Genomic DNA, 20,841 nt, shown 5'->3' on the forward strand with positions numbered 1-20,841 from the left:
AAATAAAAAAGCTTCTGTGAAAGTGTTCAATACTTACTAAAGGAGTCAAGGCCATGATCGCTAGCCACAAAGGAGGAATTGTCATAAAGTGGAACAGCCTGAAGAGACACAATAGTTGTGAGTGATTTTGAGATCCTGAATCAGATTCTGGATCAGAAAAAGAGTATTCTAGAGAAATTAGGTGAGAGTCACATACAATACCTTGTTAATTTCCAGGTTTTATGATCACATATGCTGTTGACATCATATATTATTGACATTGGAGGAAGCTGGGTGGAGGGTATACATGGACTCTTTGTACTGATCTGGTGGCTTTTCTCTAAGTCTGAAAATATTGAAATGAGAAAGGTAATTTGTATGCAGCCAGCCTGGTAAGGATGATGACATCATCCCATCCAAACCTAGCTTTGCTGGCTGTCCATGAACTGTAGATTGCTGATTTTAGTTGTTAGTTAATTTTATTTGGTTAGTGATTTTGCAAAGGGTCTCAATCTGTAAATCAGACTAATATCAAACTCACATAGATCCTCCTGCCTCTGCTTCCCAAGTGCTAGAATTAAAGGGTTATGCCAGTATGCATGGCCCTTACTTCCCAGTTTTATTTCCTATTCTTTCAAGAAATTTTTATGAAAGGCCCAAAGCTGAGGACTTGGTGTTGAACTAGACCAGTTCCTGTCCTGGAGAAGCAGTCCTGGGAGAGAGGTGCACAAACTCTTGAAAAGGTAGGAGAGGAATCACATGTCAGGGCTGGTGACCAGGTCTTAAATACCCTGTAGGTGTGGTCTTGATCAGCTCTGGGGGGGAGGAGCTGACCCTTGGTGGGCTTTCTGAGGGGTGGGATCTGGAATGGGAGGAGTGAAGCCAGAGTTGAGATTATCAACCCAAGAGTCTGAGTCATGGAGAGTCTGTCGGTCTACACCTTCCTCCAACCCCATCCACAGTTCTGGGGCTCAAACCTGAGGTTGGTTTGTGCTAGGCAAACACTCTATTACTGAACTGTATCCCCAGGCCATATTTTTCATCTTTTTAAATTTTTGAGATAGGGTCTCACTAATTCACCTAGACTATCTTTGAACTCTTTGTGTAGCCCATGCAGGCTTCAAACTTGTGATTCCTCCAGCATCATCGTGCTGGATAGCTGGGACTACAAGCATGCACAACCAGTCCTAGTTTGTGCCATGCTTTGAAACTGCATAGATACAGCACTGAAAAGTGATGCTGGGAAACCAGCTCCTTAGCACTAGGCCAAATGCATGAGCTTCCCTTGCCCGCCAGACAGCCTTCCATCTCCTCACCTAAAGTCCTCACCTGCTCCAGAAGGATACAGATTTTCTTCAAAATGCTGCATTCAGGGCACATGTGCCAGGAAACAGCTCCTTACAAGAGCATTTCAAATTCATCATGGACAGCTTAAAAGGCCTAGTAACAAAACAGCCCATGACACCCTCCAAGTAGTATAGTTATTGTATGTCAGTTAGAGAAATGAAAATGACTGGCAGGTATGATGGGGGAAGCCTTCTGTACATATGTTTCTTTTATTGGTTGATGAATAAAACACTGTTGGCCAATAGGGAAGCGAGATGGGCAGGACTATGAGACAGGGAGGATTCCGGGAAGTGGAGTAAGGAGAAGTCTCCATGTGCTCCCTGGAAGAGAGGACACATTAGTCTGGAGTTCTCAGTAAGATAAGACCATGTAGCAATACATATATTAGTAGATACGGGTTAATACCTAAGAAAGAGCTAGCCTATAAGAAATCCTAGTCACTTGCCAACATTTTATAATTGATATAGTGTCTCATGTGTTATTTGAGGGCTCTGAGGTGGCTGTGGAACCGGGCGGGAATACTACAACACAAGTAGACTGGGACAATGCTTCTACGGACTGTCAAATAGGAAGTGCCTCAATTCCCTTGGTACTGGACTCTGGATTCCCTATTCTGTATGTCTTGATGAGTACATTGGACTAGAAACTTTCTTGAACTCCCAGGAATCACCAGAAGCTCTAGCAGAGAAGATCAAGGCACAAGAGAGAGGCGGGGCAAAATCCACCCTTCCCATTGGCCACTCCACAGAGGGGCCACAGGCCACAGATGCTGCAGAGGGATACCCAAGCCCCAGATGATGCCGCGTGAGACTCCTGTTGGACCGTGTTTCTGAAAATACAAGTATTTTGTCCCAAGATACACAGCAAGTAAATGGAAGAGAAGGGATTTGAACACGGGTGTCCTGATATCAACCCTCTGGAGTTAGAGGCTGAGAGAACATCTCAATGTTTTCTGCAATGTAGGCCCCTGCTGGTCAGTGCCATACATGGGCACTGTACACCTTCTGTGTGCCAGGCCAGCCCCCTCTCCTCCCTCAATGTGACCCTTTGTCATTTTCTTACTTATCCTCTGAGATATTGTTGGAAAACATGTGCACCTGTGTGTGTGTGTGTGCGTGTGTGTGTGTGTGTGTGTGTGTGTATGTGTTTACGTGCACGCGCACGCGCGCACACACACACACACACACACACACAGAGAGAGAGAGAGGTTTTTCATAGGAAGTATTTTTCTGTACTACTATTCATATTCCATCTCCTTCAGAGGGAATCAAACCCACTTCAAAGCACACACACATTGTATGTTTTCTCTAACAAGCTGGTGCCTTCTGGTCCCAGGAAACATACCACATCTCTATTTTCCTGTATCAGGGAATACATAAGGACAATAGAAAACAGTTTAATGTTTTAAATGAGCAAATTGGGGAAAATGGAAATAAAAAGTTCAAAATGACACAAAAATGCACAATTCCCATACTTGCCTGAGATTAAATTCCTCACCCCCAGCCTCCACCAGCACTGACTAAGTAGCAGCAGTTGCAGAGGGAAGCATTCTATAGCAGGATCTGCAAAATTCAAGAGGTCTCTTCAAATAAATGAAAAGATAAGGAAAACTGCTGTTCAGAAGAAAGGAAACTGTTTTCGTAGTCTGGAAATTCTTGCACAGATGGAGTAAATGTTATTTCCTTTTCCTTTACCTCTTGTGTTTGGAATCCCATGCAGATCCCCCACCCCTCATCCTTACCCCCACCTCTATCTTCAAGCTGGGAGCCCAGCTCTCTTGCTGAAGCTGGGCATGTGCATGAAAACCGGATATATTATTGTTCAGTGTCAGTGTGGCAAGTTGCTGTGGTTGTTATTATTATTATAGTTGAGCATTAGAAAGCACATCGTTCTGCTGTTGAGAGAATCTGCACAAAGAAAATATCACAGCGTACCCAGCACCTGGGATAGGAAACAGCACTGCCGGGCTATCTGAAGCTCTCGCCCAGTCACAACATGGTCTGAACAGAAACTCTGCCCAGACCCTCAACCCTGCAAATTTCCTTCCTGCTTTGGATCATTACGTAAACAGAGCTGTACAGTGTCTGGCTTCTTTCATTCACCACTGTTTGTCCTTTGTCCATTCTGCAGTCCAAAGCTGTTCTACCCTCACTCTTGTGGCTGGATTTGGTCATGTGACTTTACTACAAATTACTCTCCCTTGGGTGGGCAGGAAAATGAAGACGATCATGGGTCGCACACTGTACCCTGAGTTGGCTCTTAATAAATCCTTGAATGTCTGAATTCATGGAATGTCAATATTATTTTTCTTAACTTTTCATCTAGACTCGAATGTAGTCTTTGAAAACTGTGTCTGGCAGCTGATATTATTTTAAACACTGAAATCTATTTTTTTTGTTTGCTTGGTTTTTTGAGACAGAGTTTCTTTGTGTAGCCCTAGCTGTCCTGGAACTCCGTCTGTAGACCAGGCTGGCCTCGAACTCAGAGACCCACCTGCCTCTACACCCGAGTGCTGGGATTAAAGGCGCATGTCCCTACACACCTGGCTTGAATTATATTTTTGTAACCAAAGATATTTCAGTCCTGTGGGCCAGCAGAGCAAAAAAAAAAAAAAAGAAAAAGAAAAGAAAGAAAGAACAACAAAAACAAATCAAACAAAAAAAATAGAAAACCTGTAAGAAGCATGCTTTTCTCCACTCTCTTGTGAAAGTAAGCATTCAACGCTGTGCACAGCATTTGTTGAAACTGCACTGTGCATCAGGAGCTATCTGTACTCAACACTTCCTGGTATTGTCAGTGGGGGCTCCAGACAATGGCCCCGGAAAATAGCTTTGCTTTTCACTCACTATGCATTGTCTGTTTGTCCTCCATCCTTAGGTTTCACTTTATAAACCCTTTGCAGTCATTAATGTCCCCTCTTCCCGAAAGCCATCCAGGGCTAATCCAATCCCCACTAATTTCCCTTTCTTCTCTGGACCCAAGACCAAAGTGTATGCAACAAAAGAGGGGAAAAATGTGACATAAGACAGAGCCATCTGGATAGAAAATCAAGCTCACTACTGCAAATGAAGAAAGGATTAAAGGATAAAAGTCACAAATGTCATACAAGTATAATGTGAACTCATGTCTAAAACTTTTATTTAACTTATTAGCAAAAGAATCATTAACGATGTATACATCGTTCTGTCTCATATGCAGAACCTAGATTTAAATAGGTACCAAGCCAGGTGTGGTGGCAGACACCTGCAACTCCAGAACTTGGGAGGTGGAGTAGGAGGATCATTGGGAGGTGGAGGTAGGAGGATCAAGGGTTCAAGGTTAAGGGCTGAAGAGATGGCTCTGCAGTTGAAAGCACTAGCCATTCTTCCAGGGGACCTGGGTTCAATTCCCAGAACCCACATGAAGACTCATAACCATCTCTAACTTCAGTCCTGGAGGATCTGATGCCCACATACATGGACATACACGCAGGCAAAACATTCACACACATAAAGTTTTAAAAACTAATTTTAGAAAGAAGCTCAAGGTCATACTTGAATGCACACCAAGTTCCAGGCTAGAATAGGCTAGCTACATGAAATGCATCAAAAAGAAAGAGGGAGTGGACAGACACCTCAGGGATTAAGAGTGCTTGCTGCTCTTCCAGAGAACCAAAGATTGCTTCCCAGCACCTAGGTCAAGCAGCTCACAACTGCTTGTAACTCCAGGTCCAGGGAATCATACGCCCTCTTCTGGCCACCTACAGCACCTGCACACAAATACACAAAATAAAAATGTTTAAAATAAAATCATTTTTCTTCAATGAAAGGAAGGGAGGGAGGGAGGGAGACTATTTGGGGTCAGTGGGAGAGATAGGGAGATAGGGAGGGTGATATGAGCAAAGTATAATGACACATACATGAAAATGTCATAAAGAAACTAACTGTTATGGATTATTTCAAACGATGTTATGCCCCATTCTTACGGAAACTCCAAAAATGGGGTATTGATGGAAAGCTGTTGCCCAGCCCCCACAGACCCCATAGATAATTCAGTGGTCATGAAAAGTGTACATCCATTCCCATTTTCTAGAACTTATAGATATTTCAGAAGCTGTGGATCCCATTCCACATAGAGGGATGCTCTCTCAGCCTGGACACATGGGGAAGGGCCTAGGTCCTGCCCTGGATGAAATGACAGACTCTGGAGATCCCCCCAAGGAGGGCCTCACCCTCCTAGGGAATGGTGTGGGGATTGGGTGGGGGCTGGGGTGAGCTGGTGGAGGGACAAGGGAGGAGGGGTGGGAGAGGGAGCTGGGATTGACATGTGAAGCACACATGTTTCTAATTTAAATAAAAACATATTGAGGAAAAATATGGAGTCAATTTTACATTGAAAAAATAAATATCTGTCAACTTTTTAAAACAAATCTCTCATTCTTTCCTGGTGCTGCCTACCCAGTGGTGCATGACTGCAGAGTTGCTAACGGTAGAGGCCTTGATCTTTCCATCTGTGAAGTGGGGCAGTTATGTAGACAAATCTGCCCAAGGTCTCAGCACACAGGGAGCTATGCCCATGGAGAATGGACGTTGCCACAGTGCCCGAGTTTTCTCATTCTGTGTCAGCTGTTACCTCTATGCTCCTGACTTCAGGAAAGACCGATCCCTGCCCCCACCATGAGCCGAGGTATCTTGCTTCATCAGCCTATAATGCCGGTAGAACAAGTTCCAGGGCTCTGACAAGATAATGTATGTGGAATTCTTCACCAACCTGGCAGAGGTTTTCTGGTCTCTGTGCCCTTACCCTCAAGGTCAAGGCCATGTAGAGATTCAGTTTAGTTCAAGACTGGAAAAGCATTGCACCACACTTCCATAAAGAGAAATTTAGACAGTGCACCAGAAGGTTTATGTGACCCATTCTTTACAAAATGAAATTACTCCGGAGAAAGGAACAGCTCCCTGTTAGTGGTTAGGGTAACATGAATATATTGTCACTCTAGAGTAAGTCTTGACAGACAGCCTTTGGGGGCTCTCAACAGTGCACTGCCCTGAGAAGTCCCCTTAGTTCATTATATAAGGAAATACAACAGACTGGTGATTTATAATGAACAGAAACACATTTGGCTTGTGGCTCTGAAGGCTCAGAAATCCAAGATCAAGGGCCACACTTTGAGAGGGCCTTCGTGTGGCATCATAGTATGTCTACAAGTAACCCCTGGGTGAAGAGAATGAGGGAGGAGAAGGTCTAAGGAATTCACTCGGAAGATAGCCACTCCCTCGATAATGACGCTAATCCCTCCATAACAGCTGGGTTATCTCTTAATGTGATCCATCTTTCAGTCCTGTTGCACTGGGAATTCTAACGCGTGGACGCTGGGCATATGTTCAAACCCTGCCATTATAACCTGAGTCCCTGCAGGGCTGCTCCCCTCACCAACCTCCCTACCTGATTCTTGACGGAGCAGATGCTGGACACCCCTGATGTCCATGAATCGCACAGACACCCCGCTGGCATAAAGGATATTCATAGACATCAGGATTTCCACTGCAGTGTTGTCTACAGGAAGAAAAGGGAAGCAAGCTAGATTGCAGCAATGGGGAAATAAAGCAAAACACGAGACAGCCCTCAAGTACAGGGCTAGGCAGCACTTCAAACTGTAGCACAGGTGAGGAAAGAGGCCACACTCAGCCAGCTCACTCTATTTAGGCATATGTGCAGAATTACACAACTTTTTTTTAAAGGAGAAAGAAAATGCAGTAATAAAGTGGGTGGTTTCCTTTTCTTCTTTCTCCTTTTTGGTGTTTTGCTCATGCTCTACTCTAATATGTATTTGTGGATGGGTACGGAGATGGCAGTCACAATCCAACTGCGTGAAGCTCGGCCCAGCCTCACCAAGTCGACTTGAAACTGCTTTGACATCTGAGGCACAGATCTGTCAGACCAGAGATACCCAGCTGAGAGGGTGGGGAGTATAAAGCCATGAATTCTTTAGGGCTGTGTCCTTCCCACTCAGAGTGAGCCACACCCGCATCCCATACCCTAAAACACATGCACACTCAGGCTTGCCCAAGAGTGATCATTCAACAACCAGAATGTCCGTCTGCTGTGGACCAACTGATGTCTGCTCAGAAGGCTGTGGTCAGCCTGTGTGCAGTGGGCAGAGCTGCGGCCTAGGAGTCAACCTCTAACCCTGGCTTCCTGGTTTGGTCTGCTCTCCCCTTTTCCCGGTGTTTCATTTGTTCATCCACAAAATAAACAAAATGTTGGGATTCGGGCAAAGGGCCCACCCAGGCCTTTTCTTCGGATCCTTCATTCTAATCCAATTGGTTGCACTTCCCGGCTCCCTCCACCATGCCAACCCCAATGAGCTGAGACGAACCCCTGTAGGTATGGATAGGGACCAAGGACCCAGTCAAGGAGGCAGAGTCCCAAATCAACAGCTGCCCAAGGAGGTTGGGAGGGCATCTAATCCTGACTCCCCACATGGAAACGGGAGCCATGGTGCCTAACAGAGCTGAGGTACAAAGCCATCAGTTTCCTCCTGGAGGCCGCTCTGTCCCCGCCTCCCAGTTGGGGCCTGCAGCTGGCTCACTTCTCTTCCACAAGGTCCCCAGGGCTCCTCTGCTTCCCCGAGGTGTTATCGTCAACACTTTCAGCTCTTTGTCGTCATGTTTTATTTTCGAGAACCACTTCCCAGGCAGTGGCAGGTCTCAGGGTTTCAGGTGTCCTTGCTTCTTTAAACCTCAGCTCACTCATCAATAAAATGTGTCTTTGGAGAGGGTTGGCAATGACTCAACTCATGGATTCCCCGGTCGTATTTACCAAGTGCCATCCTGCACAGACCCCTCACAGTCCCACCCAAATGTAGCATCCCTTGCAGGACACTCCCAGGTGAATAAATATTCAAAATGATCCTGTCGGTAGCTGTAGAGCACACCAATATATTTAAATATGCAATAAACAGGGACTTGTGGTAACGACGGAAAAGAAAAGCCTGGGAATGGGGATGGGGTGGGGTGGGGTGTGGTGGCATGGGGTGAATGCTCCCAAATGCTCCTGATGCTCCCAAAGTGGGGTGAATGCAGAGGAGTCCCTGGGACCCAGGTCCCTCCCCTGAGCCAGGGATCTTCCAAGACACACTTGCATCGGCCAAGACTGAGCACCAAGACAGAGGGCACTGGGTGGGCCAGGGGTGAAGAAAACAGGCCTGCTGGTCGCTCAGATTGGAAGCCTTGACCAAGCCTACGTGAAGAGAATTCTAGCAGCTGGGAACCAGCGGTCCTGACAGGCTCCTCTGCCCATCCCAAAGGCCAGCAGGCTGTGTCCCTCCTGCCGCCACCACCCTTTGCTCTCGTCTCTGTCCAACCTGTCTGGCTGTCCTTCCCTGACATATGGTTGATCCACCCTTCTCTGCACGTCTGTCTGTCTGTCCACCCTTGACATGCCTGCCCGGTGCATCGGCCTCCCTGCATCCCTGGGCCTTCTCGCCGCCCTGCCCCGCCCGCCCGCCCGCCGCCGCTGTGTGGGTGTCGGGCTGGCTGTGCGCAGAGGGGCGCGGCTCGGCTCTCCCACCTCCCCCGCGTCCCCATCTCAGCCATGACCCGGGCCGCGCCGCCTCCGAGCTGAGACCCGGGAGTCGCGCCGCCGCCCAGAAGGACCCAAGAGGCTGACGGTGGCGCAAGCGGCGGTGCGGGGACGGCGACGGGCGGCGAGGCGGGGCTGCGACAGGGCAGGGCAGGGCAGGGCCCGGGAGACCGCCGCCAGCGGCTCGGTTGGAGATTGCGGGCGCGGGTCCGCTCGGCCGGCCCCGCCGGTGCGCCCCGCCCCTGCACGCACAGCAGGCCCAGGAGGAGCGGCGCGACGTCCCAGCCCAGCCCGAGCGCCGCGGCATCCGAGCGGGAACCGGAGCCCGAACGGGACCCGAGCTGGAGCCGAAGCTGGAGCCGGCACTGCGGCGCACGGAGCGGAGCGCGGCAGCCAAGCCGAGTAAGGGGCGCGGGGCACGGGGAGGGCCGCGGAGGGGGTCCCGGTGGCTTACGCACGCGGCCGGGGACGCGCTGGGCGGCGGGGGACGCGGTCCGGAGCGGAACCTGAGCGCGCGCGGAACTGAGCGGCTTCCCGGGACTCCTGCGGTTCCTGCTCCAGCATCCCCGACCCCCCCCACCCCCCAACCCGGGAAATACAAGGAACCCGAGGTCTCCCTCCTGCCTGAGTTTCCTCCAGTAGTGGAAGTCTGAGACAGGGTCCCCAGCCCCGCGCCCTCGGTCTGGAGGGTCGCAGACCTGCCCACTCAGGAAAAGACTCTAGGGTGCACTCTTGTCTGGGGTGAGAGAGAAAGGACTGAGGTTCCATGGAGTTTGAGTCTGGACCCTCTCCCACCACCTTAAGCCAGGAAGTTTGATGCTCCATCGCGCGGGTTGCTTGGACCATGTCCCTGATTAGCACCTAGAATAGAAGGACCTTCCTCGCACCCCCCCCCCCCCCCGTAAGGCAGACTTTCCCAAGTGCATCTCTTGGGTAGAATCCGAAGCTGAATCAGAGGTGGCGATTCCGCTGACTGAGCAGCACTGAGTGGTATTGCCACCTCTCTCCAGGTTCCTTCCCAAGCTGGGCAATGCCCACTGTGCCCCAGCTGACTCGCGCAGCCGTTCCTGGTTGTCCTTTGGGCTCTGCAGTCCAGGAACAGGCAGGTAGTGCCGACCCTGGACTACCGTCCTCAGCCACTCCAGTACCACCACAGGCAGCCAGACCCAGGCGAGGAAGAGAACACAAGCGATACCAGAGGAGCAGGGGGCTGCCAGAGTCTTGATTCACTGAGTCCAAGTGCACCTGAGGGACAACAGAGGTCCCTTTCCGTTCTCAGTTATAAGACTGCATACTAGAACCACTGACTTCGCCACCGAGTGCCTCAGTTTCCCTCTTTGAAAAGTAGGCACGATTCTGTTAGTGAACTGTTCAGAAACGTTGGAACCATACAACACTCTGGGCTGATTCCCTAGCTCTGTGATCTTAGGCAAGACACTTGACTTCTCTAAGTTTGTTCCCCTTGTCTGAAACACATGGAAGATGAATCCAGATCTTTAGCCGATTCTTCTGAGGCACCAGACATATCTAATACTTGACTACATTTGGCCACAAGTGTCATTTTCTGAGACAAAGTGAGTTTCCCTGATGTGAAGGAACATGGTACCGCCCTCTTTCCCACCCTCTAAGACAGCCTTTGGCTCCCCTGGGCCTACTGACAACTCACTGCAAAGCAAGACTTAACTTTAGCCCGTTTCGCAGGCAGCTGCTGGCATCCGCTGCCCTGCCCAGACACTCTCTCTGTGCCTCCATCCAGGTTGTTAAGATGCTCACTGACTGACTACTAGGGGAGCTCTGCCCTTTTCCCTTTGGCTGGTACTTGCTGCCTAGGCTGAAACACCCCCACATGATTCTTCATGCTCTGTACAAAGGAATCTGCACACCTCACTCCATTCACTCTGGTTTGGGTGAAGGGAGGATTGCCTTCCACGGGGTGGCTTAGGTGAGCCACGGTGATGGTTCCATTCGGTGACAAGAAGCCCAGTCAGTGGGACGGGGAGGTTACCAAGAGTCAGAAGGGTGCCCTCTGTGATGATCCCTTGCTGACTAGGGTGTGTCTGCCCGGGGCCAGGAGCTCACAGGACTGTGAGAAACCTAACAAAGGAACTGGAGCTGGTGACAGACCCCATGGTATGAACTTAAGAGCAGCCCTGCTTCCTGGAAAGGCTCTCCCTGAGTCTGGGCAGCAGGGGCCCTGGGCCCAGAAGAGACAGATTGGTCAGATGCCCCAGGGCTTAAGGAAAATGTGAGCATCCGTGGGGGAGAGGGACAAGGAGGGTGTAGGGTGCCAGGAGCATTGTTGGAAAGAAAGCAGAGGACACACCCATGTCCCTGCCACCTAGAACTGGAATGAAATCAGGAAATGTGTCCACCTGTTGCTGGACAGAGTGGCTGCCTCCTTGGTGGTGTTCTCTCAGAAGTCCCTCTCTCCTTCTTTGGTAGCCTCCTCCACCCCGCCCCCATTCACTCACTAGGGTGTCCCATTCCCTGCATCTTCTATAACCCTCTCCCCTCCTCCTCCCGAAGGAGTTCATCAGAGGCTAATTAGGTTGGTTCTGCCGCTTCACTCAGTATTTGGAGCATAGCTGATAGGGAAGGTGATGGGGATCTCGGGTGATCCTGGGTCTTTGGTAATAATCAGCTGGACACCCTCAGAGGACATCACTGTCATTTGAAACCCTAGTCACAAACGTGTGTCGAGCACAGGATAGGACATAGAGAGGTACTCATCAGCTCACAACTTCCTAAAAGAGAAATTGAGTCTGGGGAGGCTTGCCCCTTGGCATGTGAGCACAAGATAAAGAGTTGTGGCTGCTTGCACCGCTCTTGGTGCTAGAGGCCAAGCTTACAGCGTTTGATTCTGGGAAGGTGGCCTCCCTTTGACAGTCTCAGTGTTGTCTTGAAAATGGACCGAGTATCAATTGCACACCTATCAGGACAGCTGTGCAGACTAAAGAAATAATGCATAGAAGGCATATGACTGTGTCTGTGGACCGTGGCCAGGGGCCCTGCCTTGTCTGTGTTGTAAACGCTCCTCACACTTGATCTTGTAAGCACAAGCATTGTCTCTTTGCTTTCAGACAACAGCATTCTGGTAGAGTGGAGGCAGGTGGGGGAACATCCTATAACCATCCGTGTCAGTAAAGAACTCTGAGGCACTGGAAGGTTAAGGGGGGAAGCTAGGTATAGAATACTTAACGTCACTCTGACTGTCTGCAATTTTACACGAGTTTGTGAAATTGATAATTAGCACAATTTTAACTCCAGTGACATGCAATTAGTTATCGAGATGATTCCTCCGTGGAGAACTTTAATCATTTTGTGTCTGAGAGCTGAAAATGAAGGTGCTTAGTGTAAGTCCATGGGCTATCACATTTTTAGACTCTCCTTTTTTTTCTATTCAAACAATTATCAAACTCATTTAGTCAAATTGACTTAAAAGAGCAGTCTCCCACTCATTACCTACACCTCTCCAGTTTTCTCTGCAGCATTTATCACCTCCAACATCTATAGCCCTTTTGTGTCTATTACCTTCCCTCAGCAATATCACCCACTGTGATGTCCTCTGAGACTAGAATGGCACTCAACGTTCAGTATGCTTTGCAAAACCATAAGGTGTCTTGTGAAACAGGAGGTCTGATATTTTTATTATTCTTGCCAAGTTTTCAGATTGATTAAAAACAAAATGTTGCACTAAGGGAGACACCATTCCCTCAAATATTTGGCAAGCACGCTTCGCTTCAGGAGCTGGAGGAAGATGGCTCAGTGTTTAGGAGCGCTTGCTGCTGTTGCGGCGAAAGACCCGAGTTCTGTTCCGAGCACCCATGCAGGGTGGCTCAGAGCCACCTGTAATTCCAGCTCGACCAGATCTCATGCCCTCCTCTGACCTCCTGGATGCACGCATGTGCGTACACGAGCGTCCATATACACACACAGGCACACAGGAAAGAAGAAGAAAAAAATCTTTTTCAAAAGACTTGCTTAGGTATCAGGGATCATGTGGTGGATGTTAAAGGGATGAAGATTACAGGGCCCGGTGATTCGAACTGGAATCCCGGTTCTGTGAAGGCTGAGACAAGGGTAGTGTGGACTCATGGCACCTCTGGGCTTCAGAGTGAGCTCAGTGCCAGCCTAGGTTACTTAGTGACAGGAATAAAAACAAAAAAAATGTTACAGAGTCCGAGGTTTGCGGGTGATGTAGCTCTGTAGTAGAACACTTGTGTCACATATACAAGACCCCGAGATGAATCCCCCATACCACAAGAAAAGATCATTTTTCAGGGGTCTTAATGAACCTTCTTATCAGCATTAGATGGCAGGCTAACTTTTAAAAATCAGTAATAAAAGAAAAGTTCAAAGGCAAATTAGCTTTAGCCTTTTTCAGTGAACTGGCATCGACCTTTTTATCCAGTTACTTTCTGCCACAAAAGGTTATTTTCTGAATCTTCATTCTGATGATCTTTCAGATTATGAAATCAATATGTTTCACTGTAGAAAATTTCAGATACCATAAAAATATATAAAGTACATGAAAAACTCTCCTTAATCCCTCCAGTGGATTCTATTTCTGTCCTAATCTTTTGCTGTGTGTGAATGCCTTCATTGGGATTTTCTTCTACAAAATAAGGATCATGCACAGGTTTGTAGCCTGTGGGTTTTTTTCTAAAATAATCAGGATTCTTTTTACATTTAACATTATACTGAGAGTCTATATGTTATTAAAATTTTTGAAAAACATGATTTCATGGCTACATAGTATTCCGCTATAATTGCATGCCATACTTTGCTCTCTCTGTCCTCTCTTATTGGTAGCCACACTGGGATTATGTCATATTTCATTGTTATAATTAATGCCTGCCTGAGTCTCTTCTGATGTCACCGAGCCCTGAGTCAGGCTTCGGTATACTCTTCGGCAGGATCAGAACAGCTTGCAGATGGCCAAGCTCATGAAGTTGCATAGAACATCAGACCTCTATGTTTTGGCCACAGTGGTGGAATTTGACCCTGTAGAGCAGTGGTTCTTAACCTGTAGATCACTGGCAAACCTGTGTCTCCAAAAATATTTACATTATGATTCATAGGAATTGCAAAATTACAGTAACAAGGTGGCAATGAAAATAATTTCATGGCAGGTGGTCCCCACAACATGAGGTATATTCAAGGGTCACAGCATTAGGAAGGTGGAGAACCGTTGCTCTAGAGGAACAATTCTGGTAAATTAGGGCAAGTAGAGATACAAAAACCTCCAGACAGATCTTGACCAATCCAGGACCGCACATGTGTGGCCAGATGTTGCCCAGAGAAGTAGAGGTGCTCATACACCCTATCTCTAATAACATCAGAACTCGGGCACCCACCAGCGGGCTTCAAGGCCTCTTGCCCACCTCTGTGGCCATTGTCTTCTCCTACTCTTCCTCTCCTGTCTTTAACCACAGGATAAACAGCGTGTGACTTAGCAGCACTTACAGAGGCATGAACCTCCTGATCGAGGAAGTCCCCAGCTGGGTCCCTTTCTGTGACAGGACAAAGTTCTGTTGCCAGTATTAGACCTGCTGGGGTAAGAGCAGTGCATCTAACCAAGTCCATGAAAGTTCCCTACTTCCTTCCTGCTCTGAGTGATCGCATGCCCACCCACAGACCCAGGGAACAAAGCCCTCTGAGATGACATCATTCATTCATGCACTCAGTAGTCACTGTGCCCTTCCTGTGGGCCAGGCCGGGTGCGAGGTTATCTGTGACATTTACACCTGCCATCTGCAGTCCTCCGCTCTGCCCCTGAGCAGACTCAGAACCAGGGTCACCACCTCCCCTTCTCACTCTCCTGTCTCAGATCCACACTTCTGTCAAACTCACCTGTACTTTTCTGCATTTCCGGCCCAGAGCATTCGAGCGCTCTGCCCCACTCAGCTGCGGTCTCCTCCCCCGGGGATCCACCCAGCTGGCTGACTTTCCCTCACCTACCGGCTCCTATCAAAGCCCACTACAGCTGCCTTATCTAAAGGTACACCTGTCTCTGCTCTGGCTCCCCTGTGGTCTAACATGCACGACCGTTGACACTGTAGCTCCGACTTTGGCGGGAGAGGTGTTTGTGGACGCCGACAGCCAAAGACTGGCTCAAGGAACCAGTGAGACTCCTCTCACCCGCAGCCTGTTGTTCAGGGTCACCGTAAGCCCAGAGAGGTCTTCCAGAAACGACAAAAGCTGACACTGTGTGTGCCGGGCTATGAATCTTCTCTGGGCCGGGTGGCTCACCCTGCTGTCAGGCCCCTTTCTGATTTTGTGTCTCAGAACTGTCATCTGTTGAGTTGAGGTTCAGACTGAGGACCTGGTAAGCTGACAGCATGGGACAGCGGTGGTCAGGTGTGTCACGTGGCCTCCATGACGTGGCTAGAGCTCCAGCCCATTCCCAAAGCCCTTCCCTGACTGCTGTTGCCCTCTTACATGAGACACCTGGCCCAAGATCCAGCTCCAGTGTTGGTACTGAGTCTCCCCGGGGACTACCCCCCAGTACAGCCCATACCCGCCTTCATCCAGGTCTGAGTGTCCCATGACCCCAGAGTGGAGGTATTCCAGGAGCAGGAACATAAGGGAGTACAGATTACGTGGTCTGGCCACACACCATTCATCCACTTCAAAGCCTGCAGTGCTGCCTGCCCACAGTCTCTAGCATTCCCAGCCAGACAATCCAGTCAGAGATGAGTCACAGCAGGAAAAAGCCGAGTCTCTGCTGCTGGGATCGGGGAGAGGCGGGCAGGGTAATGGTGACTTCCAATGGGCCCACATTCGCCAGGACAGGTGGGGTGCACTCCCTACAGACCGAAAACCATGGTCTTGGCTCACCTGAGTCAGACATGTCCAGCTCCTCTCATTACTGTGTCATGGCTCTGTCCGCATGCAGGGACCTGGCTGGGTACTTGTTCAAAAGTCGACTGGGAGGTTGAACATCTTACTGCTTCTTTAGAGTCCAGAGAACCCCTCTTGAAGGCCAGGGATATGGATCAGGAATAGAGTGCTTGCCTGTCATGCATGGGGCCCCAGGTGTGGTGGCACACATCTGTAATTCAGTGTTCATCAGGCTGAAGCAGGAGGGAATTGAGTTCAAAGACCATATGAGACCTGGTCTTAAAAAGTAAAAATAGAAACAAGAAAAGAAAATTTCAAAAGAAAAGCTGTTCTTTATGTTGCCATGCATTTGCGGGGACCCCTTGAGACCCTGGATGGGGAGAGCATGCTGGGAAAGCACAGCCAGAGGCTATGTGCAAAGTGGTAGCTGTGGTCCACAATGCAGGGAATGGTGACCCTGGTGGTGACGAATATCAGAGTCACAATAGGCAACAGGATATGTGGAGATTAAGAACTCTGTAGAGAGGAATCCTGCCTTTTGGCACATGGAGTATTACTTTTGGCTGTCTCTGTGTAGTATCAGACCCGATACCATAGTATCAGACTAAGGTTGGCTTATGCCAATATTCCAGGTACTTTTGAAAATGTCCTCTAAACTGAGCTCTAAGCTAGTATGCGTAGACCATGATGCTCTTCCATGCTCCCAAGATGCTCCGTGTCTAGGGTCATTTAGAGTCGACTTGAAGGATGTTCACATGCTGGGGAACGCCCCGTTGTTACTGATCTGTCACCAGCAGCCAAGGAAGCTTTATGAAGAGATCTTGAAAGCTGGTAGGAGTTCTCCAAATAGACAGGCCAGGAACAATATGCTAGGGAGAGAAGATAGCCCCAAAGTCCAAGAGACCCACTGTAGTCTGATTGTGGGCTGTCTAGAACACCAAGGGCAACAGATCTCCATGGACGCCACAGGCTGTACCAGGAGGGGCAGGATCCCTGTGCGCACAGCTCTTCCTTGATCTCTTTTCTGTGACCTTGAGCAGGAAACCACCGTGAGCCTCTGTTTCCTCATCTGCAAAATTGAAATGACTTTCCTCATCCCTAAGGTCTTGTCCCAGTGGGGCAGGTGACTCTAAGTGACACTTAGCAAGTGTTCTGCTAATGTGAACTACGTGTGTAGAACCAAGTGTCCCCAAAGTCTCCCACATCGGACTGTCTACTTGACTGAGCTTCCGACCAGATGTAAAACAGGGATTCTTAAGCCCTGGACTGTAAGACACCTGTCCCCCCATGCCTGGAGAATCATCAGCCTTCACTTCAGTTCAGTGAAGCAGCACCCTAAGGGAAGGCCCTCAAGAGAAGGTGACCTGCACCTCTCCATGGCATTTGGTGTCCCCAGGAGCAGCACTACAGGAAGTACCTTCAGCGCCCACTGATTAAACACCTACATTATCCCAATGCACTGGAGAGTTAGGAGGACCCAAGGCTGTAGTGAGGAACTGGATATGTTCCTGGAGGTGTCAGGGAGCTGTGGAAGGGGCTTGAGCAAGGGATTGACATCTGCTCTGTCTCTAAAAGAGACTTCTCAAGGATCGGAGAGATGGCTCAGTGGATAAGAGACTTTCTCTGTAAGTGTGAGGACATGAGTTAGAATCCCAGCACCTGCATAAAAAAAAAGCCAGCAGTGGCCATGTATGCCTATAACCCCAAAGCTGTGGGTGGGGATACAGACATGGCTCCAGATTCAGTGAGAGATGTTTAGAGGGATTAAGGAAGATAATGCTAGAGCGGGATGTCTGATGTCTCCCTCTGGCCTTCACAGGCGTACAGGAATGCACAAGCACGCACTTGTGCACATGGGGCACACACACACACACACACACACACACATCTTCTGAGGCAATAGGATGAGTTGTCAGCTCACTCACATGCCCCCCTTTACATACACATGTGTGTATGTACACACGGACGTAGTAACCCCTACACATCCACAAATGTGAATGCAGACATCGGTTCTCACATGTTATCTCTGAAGACAAAGGTCACCAGCCTTAAAATTCTTCTTTAATCTTCTGGTGTGTCATTGGTTCTCTTAGCAGCCTGGGGGGATCACCTCCCCAGGTCAAAACTCTCCCTTGGTTTCTATGGAGACCAAGAGTGAATGTCAGGCCAGCCGAGGGTTCGCACTGGGAAAGCTGAGCAATGTCAGAGGTGAGTGGCAAGTCACTACCTGCAGAGGTGTCCCCAGATCAGCTGCATTCCTCCTGTCCCCACAGAGAGCAAAGTGAGCACCACCGTGAGGCCTATCACACACACCGGGTACGCCTGAAGCGTGTTCCAAGCTTATCCTTGCTTTCCCAGGAAGGACGAGAGCTTCAAGGAGGTGAAGCAACTTTGGCCAGAGTCAATGCCAGGAAGTGGCTCCATTGACTTTAGTATTAAGGGGACGGGAAGAAGCCCAAAGACAGTTGCCTTGTTCACTTACTAAACAGAAAGGCCAGTGTTTCCAGGCAGTGTGCTCACCAATGGGCTCCGCCCAACCTCTGTGTCGGTTTGGAACAGAAAACACGTGAAAGGGGCTTCTAAGTGAGGCGAGGCTAAGAACCTCTGGGGCTGACTCTCACAGGTAGATTCTGGCCACGTGATGCGATCCCCAGTGTCAGGGAGGCTGTTAGTCTCTGAGACGGAGGGAAGGTGCAGGCTGTTTCCTCCTGGACTCAGCACCCCAAAAGTGCATTTTAGGGGGCTGGAGAGATGGCTTACACGTTAGTAGCAATGGCTGCTCTTCTACAGGAGCCATGTTTGGTTCCCAGCACCTATATGGTATCTGACAACTGTCTGAAATGCTAGGTCAAAGGGATTCAAAGTCCTCTTCTGGCCTCTAAAAGCAGCAGGCATACAAGTGGACACAGACATATGGGCAGGCAAAATACCCATCCACATAAAATAATAAAACTCTTATAAAGTGCATTTCAGTTTTTGAAATTAAGTGTGCCACTTTATAAAAAGCAAAATCCTACGCTGTGTCCTTTGGGGACACACAAGGAGGGATTGACTGGGTTCAGACCTTTAATGGCATGAAATCACATCGCTCTGAAAATATTTCCCCTTGTAAAGTAGTATTAAAGTGACCTGGCATAGCGTAGCTACACTGAAAATCCAGGTGTCACGCAGAGTTCATGTGGGAATAGGTTGGAATGGAGGAGAGGTGCTTCCCTCCCACTGGCTTTTATTTCTAAATTGGTGACCTAACATATTAGGTACCTTCCAAAGGGATGTGCTGGCTGCTGGGGGCATGAGAGAAAAACAGGTCTGGAGTCTCACCCCAGCCTGTAGTAGGCAGCTGTGTGGTCTTGGCCAGGCTCCAAGACTTCTCTAAGCCTCAATTTCCTCATGTGCAAAATTAGGGGAAAAGCAGCACTCTTGGTTCTCAGAGCAAAATGAAATACAGTTTGAGCTGGGAGTCAGGGAACCCCCTCCCAAAGCCAGTCATGAAGCCTTGAGCAAGCTTCTCTCTCCTCCGGGTGTTTCCCCTATGCAATGTGCACTTTGGACCAGTCTTAAAGGATCCATCCAGCCCTGATAGCCCTAAGGCACTCAGGATGCTACAGTCTATGGATGATGTGGAGACAGTGAGTCTTCCACAGTAGAACTCCACAGCATCACACTCTACTCCTGGGTCCGCACAAGAGATCCACCCTCCACACATCACTGTGACCCCAACACCTGCCCTTGTACCCATACCTTGTAGCCCAGGGACCCCAGCCTAGGAGCATGTTCACAAGTCCCACCCCACCAAGTGATGAGTCAAGTGATGTAAACACACAGCCTCTCGACATGGTGGGTGCTATAGGCGTCCCATCACCTGCCTGTTTGTGTCTCCACAGGTGAGTGGAGGGGCTGTCCCCTCAAGAAGTCAGAGCTGTGCTCGTGGGCAGGCTGGCTCCGCTGTTCTGCTCCAAGGATTACATGTCCTTCAAACGCCCTTGCCCCTGTAAGTCTCTTCCTTGTCCAGCTGCTACAGAGCTAGAGGGTGGGGTTGTAGCGATGGCATTGGGATGTTTGGCCAAGGCACTGAGGGGAATCTGACCAGGGCCAGTGTAGAGAGACCGTGCGGGGGTGGGGGGGGGAGGACGGTGACACAGGCCATGGCAGCATCTGCAGTAGGCTCCCTGGAAACTGAAAGTCACACTTTGTCCTGTTCCCAAGATGTGGATCAAGGTTCCTCTGAAGCACGCTGATGCAGTCTCCCCCCCTCCCCCCACAACACCATGGCCAAGGACTTGTGAGGAGTGTTGGATGAGACGTGTTAGAAACATTTTGCCACTGTCAGCCTTTTCAGGTCCTCTGGAGTGATGGTGTGATGTGGTGTGTGGTTTCTGTGGGAAACAAGAGCCTTAAGTTCTTCCCACTCTTAAACAGCCACAAACAGAGCTTCATGGACTTGGGTCCTTCAGAACAGTTCCTGGGGGCTGACTGCCCTGAGAAAATCCATCCCATAGCTCTCACCAGAAAGCCTCCAGTGACGGAAGAAAATGCATGATTTTGCCTTTAAGAGTCTTCCCATGACTCCCAGTGTGAGGAGTCCATTGGTTGACCTGCCAGGTGTCCTCTTGGAACTCAGGACAACAGCCTCTGTAGACCCTTTGGCTTGGCCTCCCCCCTCTCAGGCAACCTTCATGGCTCCACAACAGAACCTACTTTCATTACATCCCTGAGCTCCCCAAAACCACCATCACTTGTAATTTGGGGAGCATGCCTAACTGTCTGTCCCTTGTTGAGAAACCGTGAATGTGTGTTGAGGTGACATTTTCAAAAGATGACCACCTGACACCTTGGTGGCCACACTCACTTGATGACAACACCTCCCCTCCCAAAGGTTTGCTTAAGTTTCTACCACGAGTCTGTGCTGTCCTAGGCTGAGCACAGCTCTCTCACACAGTCACAGCGGCAGAGGCTAACTCCTAGAATACTGAGGGAATGCCAGTGAAGCGGGGAGCAGCCTCCATCCGGCAGTCAGAGTTTGTGAGGCTTGCAAGAGCGTGTTCGGCTCATGAGTGCCTGGGGCAGAGGGCAAGGTGGCAGGATGGTGCCATGCCATCCCTGAAAACA

The 20,841-nt window shown here is 49.4% G+C and overlaps 1 protein-coding gene and 1 long non-coding RNA gene across 3 annotated transcripts in view; one reads left to right on the forward strand and one right to left on the reverse strand.

Annotated features, from left to right (window-relative positions):
• Positions 1-4,833: 4,833 nt before the first annotated feature.
• On the reverse strand, positions 4,834-7,432 carry LOC121137905. Its single transcript, XR_005875172.1, has 2 exons — positions 6,751-7,432; positions 4,834-5,074 (listed from the first exon to the last, which is right to left on the reverse strand). It is a non-coding gene; the product is annotated as an uncharacterized LOC121137905 (long non-coding RNA).
• A 1,743-nt stretch (positions 7,433-9,175) lies between these two features.
• Positions 9,176-20,841, forward strand: part of Bean1 (brain expressed associated with NEDD4 1) — a 61,982-nt gene continuing 50,316 nt past the window's right edge. The window contains exons 1-2 of one of the 2 annotated variants that reach the window (XM_040740765.1): positions 9,176-9,291; positions 19,617-19,723. In XM_040740765.1, the coding sequence (XP_040596699.1) occupies positions 19,699-19,723 (25 nt within the window). In that variant the 5' untranslated portion in view covers positions 9,176-9,291; positions 19,617-19,698. Of the gene's footprint in view, positions 9,292-14,008; positions 19,724-20,841 lie in introns of those variants that run through there. The other variant, XM_040740764.1, reaches the window with a different exon arrangement.

The sequence above is a fragment of the Mesocricetus auratus genome, unplaced genomic scaffold (assembly GCF_017639785.1).
Source record: "Mesocricetus auratus isolate SY011 unplaced genomic scaffold, BCM_Maur_2.0 Super-Scaffold_100714, whole genome shotgun sequence".
Lineage (NCBI taxonomy): Eukaryota > Metazoa > Chordata > Mammalia > Rodentia > Cricetidae > Mesocricetus > Mesocricetus auratus.